General features: G+C 37.4%; 1 protein-coding gene and 1 non-coding gene across 2 annotated transcripts in view; both read right to left on the reverse strand.

Moving 5' to 3' along the window:
* Positions 1 to 14,271, reverse strand: part of ATP10D (ATPase phospholipid transporting 10D (putative)) — a 100,929-nt gene that overhangs the window by 38,222 nt on the left and 48,436 nt on the right. The window contains exons 4-7 of the mRNA XM_066279804.1: positions 10,886 to 11,090; positions 8,681 to 8,766; positions 916 to 1,022; positions 203 to 334 (exon numbers count right to left, since the gene is read on the reverse strand). Coding sequence (XP_066135901.1) covers positions 203 to 334; positions 916 to 1,022; positions 8,681 to 8,766; positions 10,886 to 11,090 — 530 coding nt within the window. The remainder of the gene's footprint in view (positions 1 to 202; positions 335 to 915; positions 1,023 to 8,680; positions 8,767 to 10,885; positions 11,091 to 14,271) is intronic.
* TRNAG-GCC (transfer RNA glycine (anticodon GCC)) lies at positions 19 to 94 on the reverse strand. Its single transcript has one exon. It is a non-coding gene; the product is annotated as a tRNA-Gly (tRNA).

A 14,271-nucleotide genomic window follows, 5' to 3' on the forward strand; every position in this document is an offset into this window, starting at 1 on the left:
ATGGGCGCTTCTCCTGTGTGCCCTGGCTGGGAATCGAACCCGGGACTCCTGCACGGCAGGCTGACGCTCTACCACTGAGCCAACAAGCCAGGGCCAAACCTTCTTTATGTAAGTCAGACATGCATAAATCTTTGAAAGTAAGACACTTTTAAATGGATATCTTGCTGAAAAAAATGCCTGTAAATAATAAAATTTTACCTACCCAATGCACCAGTTAAACACATTAGAACCAGAAGCAGAACACACCAGAGGACATCAGTGTTTGCTCTTCTTTCTAATTTGCTGCGCTTATACCTTGGGCCACTGTTGTTCAGCATTGCTTTGGTTTCATGGCCTATATAAATAACACAACATGTCAGAGAATGTGTTAAAAATGAGACTCAGAGACATGGACAAGAATGTGATGGTAATGGGGGTGGGGTGGGAGGGATGGGGCGGGAAGGAGAGAGAGGGGGTGGGGGAGGGGAGGGGCACAAAGAAAACCAGATAGAAGGTGACGGAAGACAATTTGACTTTGGGTGAGGGGTATACAGCATAATCAAATGTCAAAATAATCTGGAGATGTTTTCTCTCAACATATGTACCCTGATTTATCAATGTCACTGCATTAAATTTAATAAAGTAAAATAAAAAGAAAATAAAGAAGAAAAAAAGAAAGTCAGAGAATGTGTAAATTAAAGCCAGGCAGCAAATACCATATTTTAAATTCTCTCTGGAAGATAATTTCATAAAAGGTAGTTGCACAATATATTTGGTTAATTTTGTTTGCTTTCTGTAATCCATTTAGAAAAACAGAGACCAATGATTAAGTTTATCAAGACAAAATTTTCCTTTCTGCTTTTGAAGATGAAAGCATTTTGAGTGAATGAAAAATATTAACTGTAGAAAAGCATAAAGACAATGGTGAAAACCAACCTGCATAAACCACAATGCCCACAACAGCCTCTGTGTTTCTAATGGTGCAACCTCTAAGTAATAAATTTTCTTTACTGAGACCCACACGTTCTTTGTTGGAATGTTCTCTGTAAGAAAGACAGCATATAGGTTCATTTTTAAACAGCAAAAGTAAGAATATAAAAATAAAAATCATAGTTTTGAGTTTCCTTCATTAGAGTATTAAGTTAGACAATTCATAGGAAAGTTTTAAAATCTCTGGCCTATTTGCCATTGTTATTTCAGAGTTACCAGCTTTGGCTGGGACAAAGATGTAACACATTTCTAAATGCCATTGTTTTCTATTTGTTTTTTTTTTGTCAATTTCTAGTTTTATAGGAGCTCAAAAATATTCCAAATAAGGAACCTGCTTCTCTAGTACAAACTGTATTTCAGGTAATTAATAGTTGATGAGAAAGAAGTTCTTGATAGAATTAAAAATGACTATTTCAACCTGAATGGTATCAACAAATCATCTAGGTAAGGATAATTGGTGGTTGCTAAAATCATTAAGTAAAAGGCTGGTGGGGAACTTGATAATGAAAGGATAAGGCTGACAACACCAATCTTAACATAACTACCAACAGGACAAGGGGACACCACAGGCCTCCACATGTTATGGGACAGGAAGTGTGTATCTCCATGAGAACCTAATCAAGTTCTTATCAGGGCAAACCAACCTGAGGTCCGTGGCTTCTGTGGATCTATGAAGCCTTTAAAATTGGAAGCAATATTTTCTGCCTGTGTGTGTGTGCATGTGCATAATATATATTTGTCTTTTTCTAGGGAGAGAAACTATTTCTTTCATCAGATCTACCTTATAGTAACCCCGGACAGTTTATAGGATAATAAGAGGGCCAGAGAAACATGTCAACCATCACTGCATGGACTCAGTCAATTAAATCTAAAATGTGGCAAAATGACTTGATTTATTCAAAAAGCAAATGGAATGGAAGCAGAAGGAGGGTCGGGGGACTCAATACAGGAAGGATGTAATCAGCTCAATCTAGAATGTGGTAAATGCTACAAGCTAAATGACCCAATTTCTTTGGAAGAGAAATCTAGAGACATAGCAACCAAATGTGATGTGCAGACCTTGATTTGATACTGATCAGAATAAGTTCACTATAAAAGTATTTTCTTGAGATAATTGGAGAAATCTGAACAAAGACTATGTAGGTACTAGATGGTATTAAGAAATTGGTCTTGAAGATGGCGATGGAGTAGGCGGACGTACCAACTCCCACCTCCCAGAACCAAAGTGGATTACAAACTAATTTTAAGAACTATCATCTGGAAAAACCAACTTTGGACTAAACTAAGAGGACTCTTCAACCAAGGAACACTGAAGAAGCCACATCAAGACTGGCTGGGACCTACTCCTAATTTAGAGCTCTCTCTCCCCCTTTTGCCAACTTCTATTGTGAATTTACCTTTGCCACCCAGCTTAGTGTATCCCAAGGTTCTCTTTACCATGCCACAGTTGCAGAGCTCCAGGGAAAAGCACCCTGGTCTCATCTCTCCAGGCAGAGGAGAACAGAGGCTCCATCTCCACACATGCTGCAGATGGCTTTTCCAGTCTACCTGAATCATTACCGAATGAATGACCGCTAGAGGCAGCAGTCATTGGGACTTGGACGTGAGCTGCAAAGTATAGAATTGTGACAACAATTCCAGTGCCATGTGGACTTTTCCTGGATGTGGACTTTTTCTGGACTCCTGCTCCTTGTGATAGCTCCTAATGGACTGAACTGGGGTTGGGTTGCATTCGCAGGGATTTGGAATGGTGTTGGTGCCAACTTGGACTTGGTGAACATGTTAAGGACACTACTCTTTTATGGATTCTTGTTGTATTGGCCAAGAGTTTGCTTAAAGGCTTTAATCACTATATATATATAATATGACTGGATAAAGAAGATGTGGCACATATACATTACGGTATACTACTCAGCCATAAGAAATGATGATATCGGATCATTTACAACAAAATGGTGGGATCTTGATAACATTATACAGAGTGAAATAAGTAAATCAGAAAAAACCAAGAACTGCATGATTCCATACATTGGTGGGACATAGAAACGAGACTAAGAGACATGGACAAGAGTGTGGTGGTTATGGGGGGTGAGGGAAGGAGGGACAGGGGGAGGGGGAGGGGCACAAAGAAAACTAGATAGAAGGTGACGGAGGACAATCTGACTTTGGGTGATGGGTATGCAACATAATTGAATGACAAGATAACCTGGACATGTTTTCTTTTAATACATGTACCCTGATTTATTGATGTCACCCCATTAAAATTAATAAAATTTATAAAAAAAAGAAATTGGTCTTAATTTAGTTAGCTGTGATGATGACGTTATCACTATGGTTTTTAAAAAAGTCCTTTCTACTACATATTCATAATGTAGTATTTACAGTGAAGTGGTATGCTGTAAGGAAGAGAGGATAACTGAAACAAACTGGGAGAGAGCCCATGAGTGTTCATTATACTTCTCTTTCTAATTTCACATGTTTGAAATTTTGTGTTAAACAATCTAAAAATTATCAAAGCCATCACTTGATTAGATTATCAGGGTGGTAAAAATACGGAGCGAAATTATTGGGAAACTTTTTTTAAAAATAAGCAAAAAGTAATGTATTTCACATTTTGAAAATGCCCTCTTAATTTCACCACTAAAATGAGATTGTTTTCTAAGTGAAATATATACTTCAGTCTACAAGTTGTTGCTTCCTTCTCATATACAGGAAAATTGTCATTGTTTCCGCTATCTTTGCTATCTGGAATTACAAGGAAAAGAAAATAGAAACACTTCCAAGAAGGTTTATCAAAAGAGGAGAGAGCTAGATGTCATTTCACTCCTGTAAGTCGTAAAGCACTTTCTTCTAAGAAGTGCATGTTTGTATTCCTTTGTATATACGGGTTTATATACAAAGCATGAACCACGGCGTCATGGTCGGAACTAGAAGTGTCCTTGGGTTTAATCTAACTCAACATCCTGGTTTTACAGGAAGTTAAGTCCCAATTAATTTCCTGGTTTGAGGAAATTAAGTCCCAATATTCACAATCTCAGGCAAGCACCACCCAACCCTCATCAATATACCATGTGTCACCCGTAGAACCTATCTTTATAGCAGTGGTCCCCAACCCCCGGGTCGTGGACCAGTACAGTCTGTGGGCCATTTGGTACCTGTCCGCAGAGAAAGAATAAATAACTTACATTATTTCCGTTTTATTTATATTTAAGTCTGAACGATGTTTTATTTTTTAAAAATGACCAGATTCCCTCTGTTACATCCATCTAAGACTCACTCTTGACGCTTGTCTCGGTCACGTGATACATTTATCTGTCCCACCCTAAAGGCTGGTCCATGAAAATATTTTCTGACATTAAACTGGTCCGTGGCCCAAAAAAGGTTGGGGACCACTGCTTCATAGGACAAAGTTAACATACAAAAGCCCCAGTTGCAAAGTGCCTTAGTAAATGCTAAAAAATTTCCCCTGGGATCCTTATTTTTTACCATTACCTAACTCTAGCTTACCCTCATGCTAGCTTCTATTTTAGTTGCATCTGCCCAAATGCTAAACGTGTCCTACACCTGATGGGTGCGTGATGTTTGGCACTTATGACATGGGCCTTTGGATTCTAAATGAAGCACAGACTAAACACATAGAGCTCTCATCCATTCAAGAATCTATGTAACATCAACTATGTCCCAGACCTCCCACCTGATGCTGGGAATAGAAAAACAAACATACAGTCTTGACTACTGTGATCTAAGAGGAGGTGATTAATATAAAACATACCGACATGTAATAAAAACATTATGGCTATTATGATAGAAATATGATAGTTAGCATACGATGTGGACACAAATAGGGAGAAGTCAGTTCTGCCTAAGGGTCAGAAGATCAGAGGAAGCATCAGACAGAGAGTGAGCTTAAGTCTTTCAAAATTTTTGTTGATTTTAGAAAACAGGCACCCTAGCCAGTTGGCTCAGTGGATAGATTGTTGGCTCAGTGTGCGGATGTCCTGCGTTAGATCCTTAGTCAGGGAACAGATAAAACGTGAGACCATCTGTTTCTCTTCCCCTCCATCTCCCCCTTTTCTTTCTCCTTCCCTCCCGCAGCCAGTGGCTCATTGCCCTGGCCACTGAGGATAGCTCAGGTGGTCCAAGCACCGGCCTCAGGCACTAAGATTGATTCCATCATCAGCCCCAGATGAAGGCTGGTGGGCGCATACGGGAGTCTGTGTCTCTACCTCCCCTCATTTCACTTAAAAAAAATAGGCCATAAAGTAAGAAAAGGACACGGAGCTATTTCAATGGCTAAAAATAAATTCCACAGAGAATCACTGAATCTTTCTGGGCTGATTCATTAAAATGCTTCTCTGCAAACTAGTGAAGCCAGATCTCAATATAGGCATCAACAGAGCAGACCCAGGGAAGTCCGAACACTAAGGAAGAAAGAAGCTGAGGGAGGGGAAACGAAGCAGAGAGTATCTCTTAGTTGTGGATTCCAGGAGGAAGACCACTTCAGTGGTCAGAGCACGCTAATCAGGAAGTAAGGAAGCACATGTGGAAACAGACATCAGAAGGGCTCAGCACTAATGGAGGAACCAAAAGGCAAGCGAACATGGTGTCCAGGAATCAGGGGCAAGAGGTAATGTGGAAAGCCGGGAACATAAGGGGCCTTGGACAAGGTTAGGGCTCTGGGGCAAGCCTCAGGACCTCGCACAGCAAGTGGTGCTCTCATCTGCTAAGAACCATGTCCAAAGTGGGTGTAGAGAGAAGCTGAAGCTGACAGAGGTGGACCAGGCAAAGGCTCCAGTCCCAGACATTTGGTCAAGTTCAAATCACAGTGAAAGGGTCCAAGGTAGCAAGAGATCAGAGTCTCAGATATTAGACAGAATTGTCAGAATCAGAACATACGGTTAGAAGTAGAGTGGCAACAATGCTCTGATATATATAATATATTGAAATCTACTAAATACATGCTATGATCAGATTGAGGAAAGATTTCTATGCTCCAGATCACACAGTGTGAGGCTAGTGTTCCTTCCCGTTCTCTCATGTCTATAAACAGGATCCATCTTGCCCCAAAGGCAAGTCTGGTTTTGTCAGGAGAGTCAGCACTCCCAGCTGTGGGGAGTGAATGTTGTATAGGCTGGACTCTAAGACAGATCTGCTATCAGGCAGCCCCTGCATCTGACATGTACAAGAGGAAACTTTATGAACTGTCAGAGGCTGAAGGAAATAATCCTAGAAAAGCACTCATCCTAAGAGACGTTTTATGAGCATGTTTCTGATGAGAGGGGTATCTGCCTAATGTCTCTTCATGAAGATCATCTCAAATTTAGCCATAAAAAATTTCTCCAATGTTAACACCAATGACTTCAGGATAAATATTTCACCTTAAGTAAAACACACAAATTCTTTCAAGACTGGGCTTCTTTATGACCTGCTTGGTTGCTCGCCCGCACTCCAGACATACTTAGGACCACTCACAACTGAACAAACACACCACAGTTTCAGGCGTTTATGCCATTGCTTATGTCGCTTCATCAATCTGGAATATCAGCCACTCTTTGTACCTAATTGCCTGCCTTGGAGATTTAATTCTGGTGTTATCTTTTTACCAGGACTAAGCCTTTCTCCTTTCCAATGCATAGCTCCCCATCTCTGCTGGACCCCCCCGTCTGTATCAGATGCTACTTCAAGATAATATACACTTCCTCCCATGATAACTTTTATGCTTCATAAAATTTTAAACAACTTCATTGAGGAATAACTAACATGAATCATGTGTACAGATTTAAAGTGTAAAATAGGAGGTTCTGACATGTTACCCCTGTGAAACCATCTCCACAATCAGGACAACACACACATTCATTGCCTGCAAAGGTTTCCACGTCCTTCTGTATCCATCCTCCCACCTTCCCCATCTCAGCACCCACTAATCTGCTTCTTGTCACTATAAATTATTTTTCGTTTTTGAGAGATTGTATAAATCAGATCATATAGTATATATCCTTTTTTTTATTTCGGCCTGGCTTTTCACTCAACATGATTATTTTGAGATGTATTCATGCTGTTGCACTTACCACTAGTGAATTCTTTTTTGCTGCTGAGTAGAATTCCATTTATGGATACACCACAATTTGTTTTATTTATTTACTTCTTGATGAACATTTGGGTTGTTTCCAGTTTTGGGTTAATACAAATAAAGCTGATTTGACCATTTGTGTAGGTTACTATAGGTTTCTTTTCTCTTAGGTAACTACATAAGAGTGGAACGGCCAGATTACACAGTGGGTGTATGTTTAACTTTTTAGTAAAGTTTCAAACTGTTTTCAAAGTAATCTGACATTCCTACCAGCAGTATCAATGTTTCACTGTTTCTACATCCTCATCAACATTTGCTATAGCTGGTCCTCAGTGTACAGGCCTTTCACATCTCTTGTCAAATTTATCCTTAATGATTTTATTTTTCTGATGCTATTGTAAATTATATTTTTAAATTTTCAATTTTTATTTGCTCATTGTTAGTATACAGAAATACAGTTGAGTTTTTATACTGATCTTGTTTCCTACAACATTGGGAAATCCACTTATTAATTCATGTAGTTTTTTGTAGATTTTACCAGATGTTCTACAAAGACCATAACACCATCTATGAATAAGATAGTTTTACTTCTTTCTTTAGTATTTGACACCTTTTATTCCCCTTGCCCCCTTTTTTGGTCTGACTGCACAAGCTAAAATCTCCAGATCTAGCCTGAAAAACTTGGTTGGTAAATATCTATGTCTAGCTCCTGATCCTAGAGAAAAAGCATTTAGTCTTCTATGATTAAGTATGCTATTGAAAGTTTCTCATAAATGTCCTCTATCAGGTTAAGAAAGTTCCCTTTTATTACCAGTTTGGAAGAACAAAAGTTAGATTTTTTCAAATGTTTTTTTTTCTGTATCTATGAAATGAACACCTGGATTTTCTTTTTTAATTTGTTAATTATAGTTTGTTAACATAGTGATCAGATTACTTGATTTTCAAATGTTAGACCAATTCTACCTTTTGGTCATGAAGCATCATCCTTTTTACATATCTTTGAATGTGATTTGCTATAATTTTGTGTAGAATTTTTGCATTTGTGGTTCATGAGGGACACCGATCTTTCCTTAAATATCTTTGAATGCTTTTGATATCTGGGCAATGGTACCAGGATAATTCTGGTCTCAGAAATGAGCGGGGAACGTCACCATTTTCTTACAAGCTCGCCACTATGGAGTAGGCCTAATTGTCTCCTCTTAAAAACAAAGAAACTAAAAGAGTAAATATCTTGGCTCAAGGCATAAAGCACTTAATTGGCAAAGCCAGGCACGAAATTAGCTAAAACTCCAAATTCTAGCTGCTCCTGAGGGATGTGGATACAATAAGTAGCCTCCAGAATGAACATTGTCATAATTTCTCACACTTCTTCTTAGATATGTTTCCAAATCATTGGCTAACTTTTGTCAACCAGAACTGTCCATGTCACTGGGACACTAGGATTAGTTTGAGAACAAGGTTTTGTTTGTTATCTCTAGAATATACATAGGTAAATATTTACCAAATTATTAAGGTGTCTAAACATATGGCCATTAGTGATTTAATTTGAATATAAGTAAACACAAAAGTTTTATCAAATTAAATATCGTTGCAACACACAATTCCACTCACAGACACAAAGGTAAGTCATGTATCACTCACAGGAAGCCTCGGAATCTGTTGAGGTCATTGTTTGGACTTTCACATTCTATCTTACTGGAGAATTTCTCAGGATCAACTTCAGAGTCCTAAAAATATATATTTATGTATATATTTTTAAATCATAAAACAAGAAGAATTCAAGGTTAAAACCCTTAAGATTTAAGTGTTTATCCTGTCACTAATTTTAAGGTAAAACAAAGGCACTCTTGCCACAAAGTTATGTCACAATTTCCCAAATGAAGGAAAGTACAGGCATAATTATGAATGCGTAAATTGGATCAGAATGATCATAGAGCATTAATAAACGTTGGCAGGCAATAAGCATGTCTGAACCACAGACTAGAATCCACACAGGACTTTGCAGAAGAGAGCTCCTCATACAGTAAACACTCCGATCCAAAAAGCACCGAGAAGCTGAAAATACTTGGTGCTTGTTCTTTAACCATGACGGTAGTTTCTGAGAGTAAATGTACATGTGAATACTTTGAGCACATACACATTTATATATAAATATATAAAAAAGACATAAGCTAGATACCAATGTCTTACAAAATACTCTAATAAATGAAATAAGACTTTTAGAATGCTTTATAAAACCAATGAGCAAATAAGGAAAGTTTCTTTATAGAACATAATCACGGACTCACTATGAACAAGCCATGCCAACCTTATCTCATTTCCCTTTTTATTTTATAAGACTTTTGGCTAACCAAAAAAAAAATTTATTGATATAGCTCATGAAATATTATTTCATAGCAAACATGCAGAAAAATGTGAGTTATAATCATATCATTTGATTTTCTAATAATATTTTGACTTCTTTTGATGTACTAGAATCTATATTATGTACTTATATTAATATCTTTTTCCCAGCCCCATGTGGTACTATAATTAGGTCTAATTAACTGATGAAGAAAGAGAGACACAAAGAGGATCAGTAATTTGCTGAAGGTCTCAAAACAAGGAGGTATTTAGAACCAGGATCACCATCGAGGTCATGAGGTACCAGAGGGCTCGCCCTTAACCGAATCCAAAGTTTGCTGATTAATTAACTGGCATCACCTTAAAAGGAGGTATTTAATGGTATACAATAAAATTCCAAGTTGCACAAGATTTTTAAAAATGTCTTAGGTACAGAAATGCTTACAAAAGTGTCAATGACGGTAAGCTTATAGGCATATCAATCACAGAGGATCTAGATACATACCTTGAAAGATGGGTTCAATGTGACAGTAAAGTGATGAAATTTACTAAAGATAAAGGTATTCTTTGGCAAAACAGTTTTCTGGCTTACAAGTATAAGATGAAGAAAATATGACCTAATAGTAGTTCATTTAAAAGACCGATACATTTTAAAATACTTCATCTCAAATGCTTCCAGAGAAAGGGAAGAAAAACATATTTAAGCATTATGTATGATGCTTTTACATATATTACTTCATTTCAGTCTTCCAGCAATGAGGGAGATATCAGTTCCACTTTAAGATAAAGAAATTGAAGCATAAAATGTGTCAGTGAGTTGCTCAAAGTCACACTGCTATTAAATGGCAGAGTTGAAATTTATTCAAACTCATGTTAACATAACTTCAAAGCTCTTGTTTCCCTCTGCACAGCAACGTGAAAGGTCTAGGAGCTCTGGGGCACGAAAAGCTATACAAGTCTCAGAAGATCTTGATATATTAGCAATTATAGATTTTTAGGAACAATGATCAATTTATGTCTCCAGCTTCAGCAATATAAAATCTAGGCTTTAAGAATATAAATAAGTTGATTATTTCTATTACAAAATAATTTTCCAAAGTGCAAAATAATTCTTTTTTTTTTTTTAATTAAATTTATCGGGGTGACATTGGTTAATACAATTATATAGGTTTTAAATGTACAATTCTATCATACATCATCTGCATATAGCACTGTATGCCCACCACCCAAAGTCAAAATAATTCTCTTAGGTTCCTTTAAATGAGTTCCAAAAAATGTATGATTGCCACATGGAAATGTCTGAACTCTGAAGTCATTATATTTTATTATCTACAAAATAGATCATACTTCCACTCATACTGGGAGCTGAATTAAGCCTCTGGGATTTATTTTTCTAATGGTAAAAATAAATTTTAAAACCTCTGTCTATACATGTGAAAAGAAACTTAGTCATTTTCTAAAAAAGAAAATGTTAACGTCACCAACTGAAAACATATTCTTTACCTGCTCTGTGTATCCCCGAACCACCTGCCTCTGCTTTAAATTGCTCTCTCCGTCAAGACCAGAAGTCTCAATATGACAGATTCCATCTGGATCAGTGGAAAAGAGTAAGACCATATCTGCAGGAATGACCTCGTTACAAGAAAGGCGAATAAAGTCTCCCACGGTGACATCTTTCCAACATCTATCAAGGTATTTTTTCTCTTTCCTATAATTGGAAAAAAAAAAGTTTAAAGAGATTATCAAGCCAAACACTTATACAGTAGAGTTTTCTTTTTCAGTATCACTGTATAATTTAAAGCATTTTTAATGCATTAGGGTGAGTTTTAATCCATTAAATGCTGAAAGGAAAGCCAGAGAATTGTAAAATCTAAATTACACAACTTTCTTTACCTGAAAATTTATATACTAGTTGTTAAAACCTATTTTCCACATCTTTTTTTTTTCCCCATGAGATTTTCAACCACTATGCTGTTTAAGTATAAATCTGGAATAAAATTAAAATTACTATTTGCTAGGTTTATTTATATGTGAAGCAATTCCTGCATCTACCCGGTGGTCAGGGGTCAAGGATCCGGAAGAGCAAAAGACACAACACTTGCTCTGAGAGAACTTCCTGTGTGGCAGACAGGATGGAAAATTAAAGGAAGCACAAAAAGAAATGAAATAAATACCCAGATACAACATTTAAAAAGTCATTATACCACCATATTAACACCTCTAATCATCATTTAATAAAAATATTGGTTAAAACAGTCCTGAGTCTCTTGCAACTAATTCCTACAAAAGAAAATAGCAAATTTTATCCCTTTTCAAAAAGTAGTTTACCCATCCTATATATGATATTTAAATTATTCTAAAGGAAAGGTGCGTTGTTTGAGCTTGACTTGCTTTAAATACTCTGCTTTACGATAATGTTTTTGCCAAACTTCTCATGCCTTCTTATGCCAACAACATGAATTATACACCACAAAGCATTCTCCTTAGCATAGAAGGAGTACATTTGTGTAATAAAAGAACATCATATCAGCTAGACAGATAAGCAGCGTTTCACATACAAAGCTGCCAACAAAAGTTAGGAAAATCTGTCTTAATCCCCCATTGCTTCCCACATATCTATGAAGAACTGGTATTTGTCACAAAAATACACTTATTTTAAAAGTAAAGGTTTATATTCTATTATACTAATGAGCTAAATATTTAAATTCATTGTCAGAGAAGCCTGGAAAATAGTTACATTCTAAGTTATACAACTTATTTTAAAAATAAACACATCAGATTAAATAGAAATGTCACCTTAGGCCACTACTTGTATAACTTCTGCTATACATAATCATATAAAATATTTCAAGAAATTTTGCTTAAGGGACTAAGAAGTACATTTTTAGAACATATTCTCCCAAAATACCTAATGCACAAGGTTGAATCCAAAAAAGGAAATCCTTCATTCTCTAGAGTTTATTAGTTCATAGAGAAAGGCAAATCAATGCTTTACTTTTTCTATCATACTTTTCTCCAATGCTTGTGCACACCAGTTCATTCTTCAGTGGAGGGAAGTAACAGGGAGAACATCAAAACAAGTAGGCAGAGGTCATATTTTGAAGGTTCAGTCCTACATGCCATACCTCAGATTAAAAATTTTATTCCATATAAAATGAGGAGCCACTAAATGTTCACAAGAAGAAGAATGTGATACTACTTCTATTTGATAACTCTTGCACCAGAGTCATGGGTGGACTGTTCAGGTCAGGCTGGTTAGGAACAGGAATGGCTATGAAACCAATAGAAAGTTATTAAAATAATTCAGGGGAGGGATGATAGTGGTCAGAATGAAGGCAGCAGCAACAGGAATAGATAGCAGGAAATAAAATCAAGGCATGCATATAGAGGTACCAGAGAAAACCAAGGTTTTTGACTTAACTACAGGCAAAGAGTTACCAAGGATGACGCTATGGTTTCTAACTTGTAAGATGGAATGATAAACTGTCCTTTTCCCAGGTCTCAGCTTTTAGAAACAACTGATTGCATCATGGGGAAGATAATAAATTCAGTTTGGAAAGTTTTTATTGGAAATGGGATATGCAACTAAAGATGTACAGCAATTTGAAGACTCTGATCTGAAGCTAATGAGTAGATACATAAACCTGGAAGTCCTCGGTATACAGGGACAGCTGACCCCAGGTGAGGATATGAGATTCCTTCGGGAAAGAGACGTTAAGAGAAGTAAAAGAAGACCCAAGAGAAAGAGATGTCAGAGAAGCCGGGGGAAAGAAAATTTCAAAAAGAAAGTAATCATAGCAAAATAAGTAAATAAATAAAAATTTTAAAAAAAAGCCACAGGGGCCCTGGCCAGTTGGCTCAGTGATAGAGCGTCAGCCTGGCGTGCAGGAGTCCCAGGTTCAACTCCTGGCCAGGGCACACAAGGAGAGGCACCCATCTGCTTCTCCACCCCTCCCTCTCTCCTTCCTCTTTGTCTCTCTCTTCCCCTCCTGCAGCCGAGGCTCCATTAGAGCAAAAATTGGCCCAGGCACTGAGGATGGCTCCATGGCCTCTGCCTCAGGCGCTAGAGTGGCTCTGGTCGCAACAGAGTGACGCCCCCTGGTGGGCGTGCCAGATGGATCCCGGTGGGGCGCATGCGGGCGTCTGTCTGCCTCCCCGTTTCCAACTTCAGAAAAATATAAATAAACAAACAAACAAACAAACAAACAAACAAACAGAAGCCACAAAGGAGTCATGTCGATGGTATTTGGTTATTACGCTATCTGCTAATCATGGAGAAAGATGAGAAGCATGAAACTGTTGATGGAGAGTGTAAAAAAGTGAGACCTCCAGTGAATCCAATAAAGATTGGAAGTTAAAGAAATAGAACATTTCATTAAGTTTAGCTATAAGAATCAGAATAAAGAATGAAAGCAGTGACTGCAAAGGAAGGGAAGTCGAAGGACAGAGGTTGAGAGAATTGTGTAGGCACACAGGATGCAGGGAAGGAGCATATAGAAAAGGCAATGTAGAGCCAGAGGATAGAATGGGAAGTGCTGGTGAGACTATGGGAAACAACAAGGGATGGGATTAAATACACAGATGAAAGGATTATAATTACAATAAGGGAGTTACCTTTCATCATCTAAGGTCAGAAGAAAGTAGGTGAAGATGTGGATGATGTAAGAAGGAATTTGATTACACAATGCATGTTTAATGGCCTCTGCTTTTCTTTGTAAAGAAAGCTATGAGGAAACAAGCTGACAATTTGTAAAGGTAGGGAGAGAAGACAAGCTTGAACATTAGGGGTTAAAGATTTAATTTCTCTTTCAAACATAAGTAGGATTCTTCTGAAGGACACATTTATTCAGTCTACACTGGAACAAAATTCTAATGGAGCCAATTTTACA

The sequence above is a fragment of the Saccopteryx bilineata genome, chromosome 5 (assembly GCF_036850765.1).
Source record: "Saccopteryx bilineata isolate mSacBil1 chromosome 5, mSacBil1_pri_phased_curated, whole genome shotgun sequence".
NCBI lineage: Eukaryota > Metazoa > Chordata > Mammalia > Chiroptera > Emballonuridae > Saccopteryx > Saccopteryx bilineata.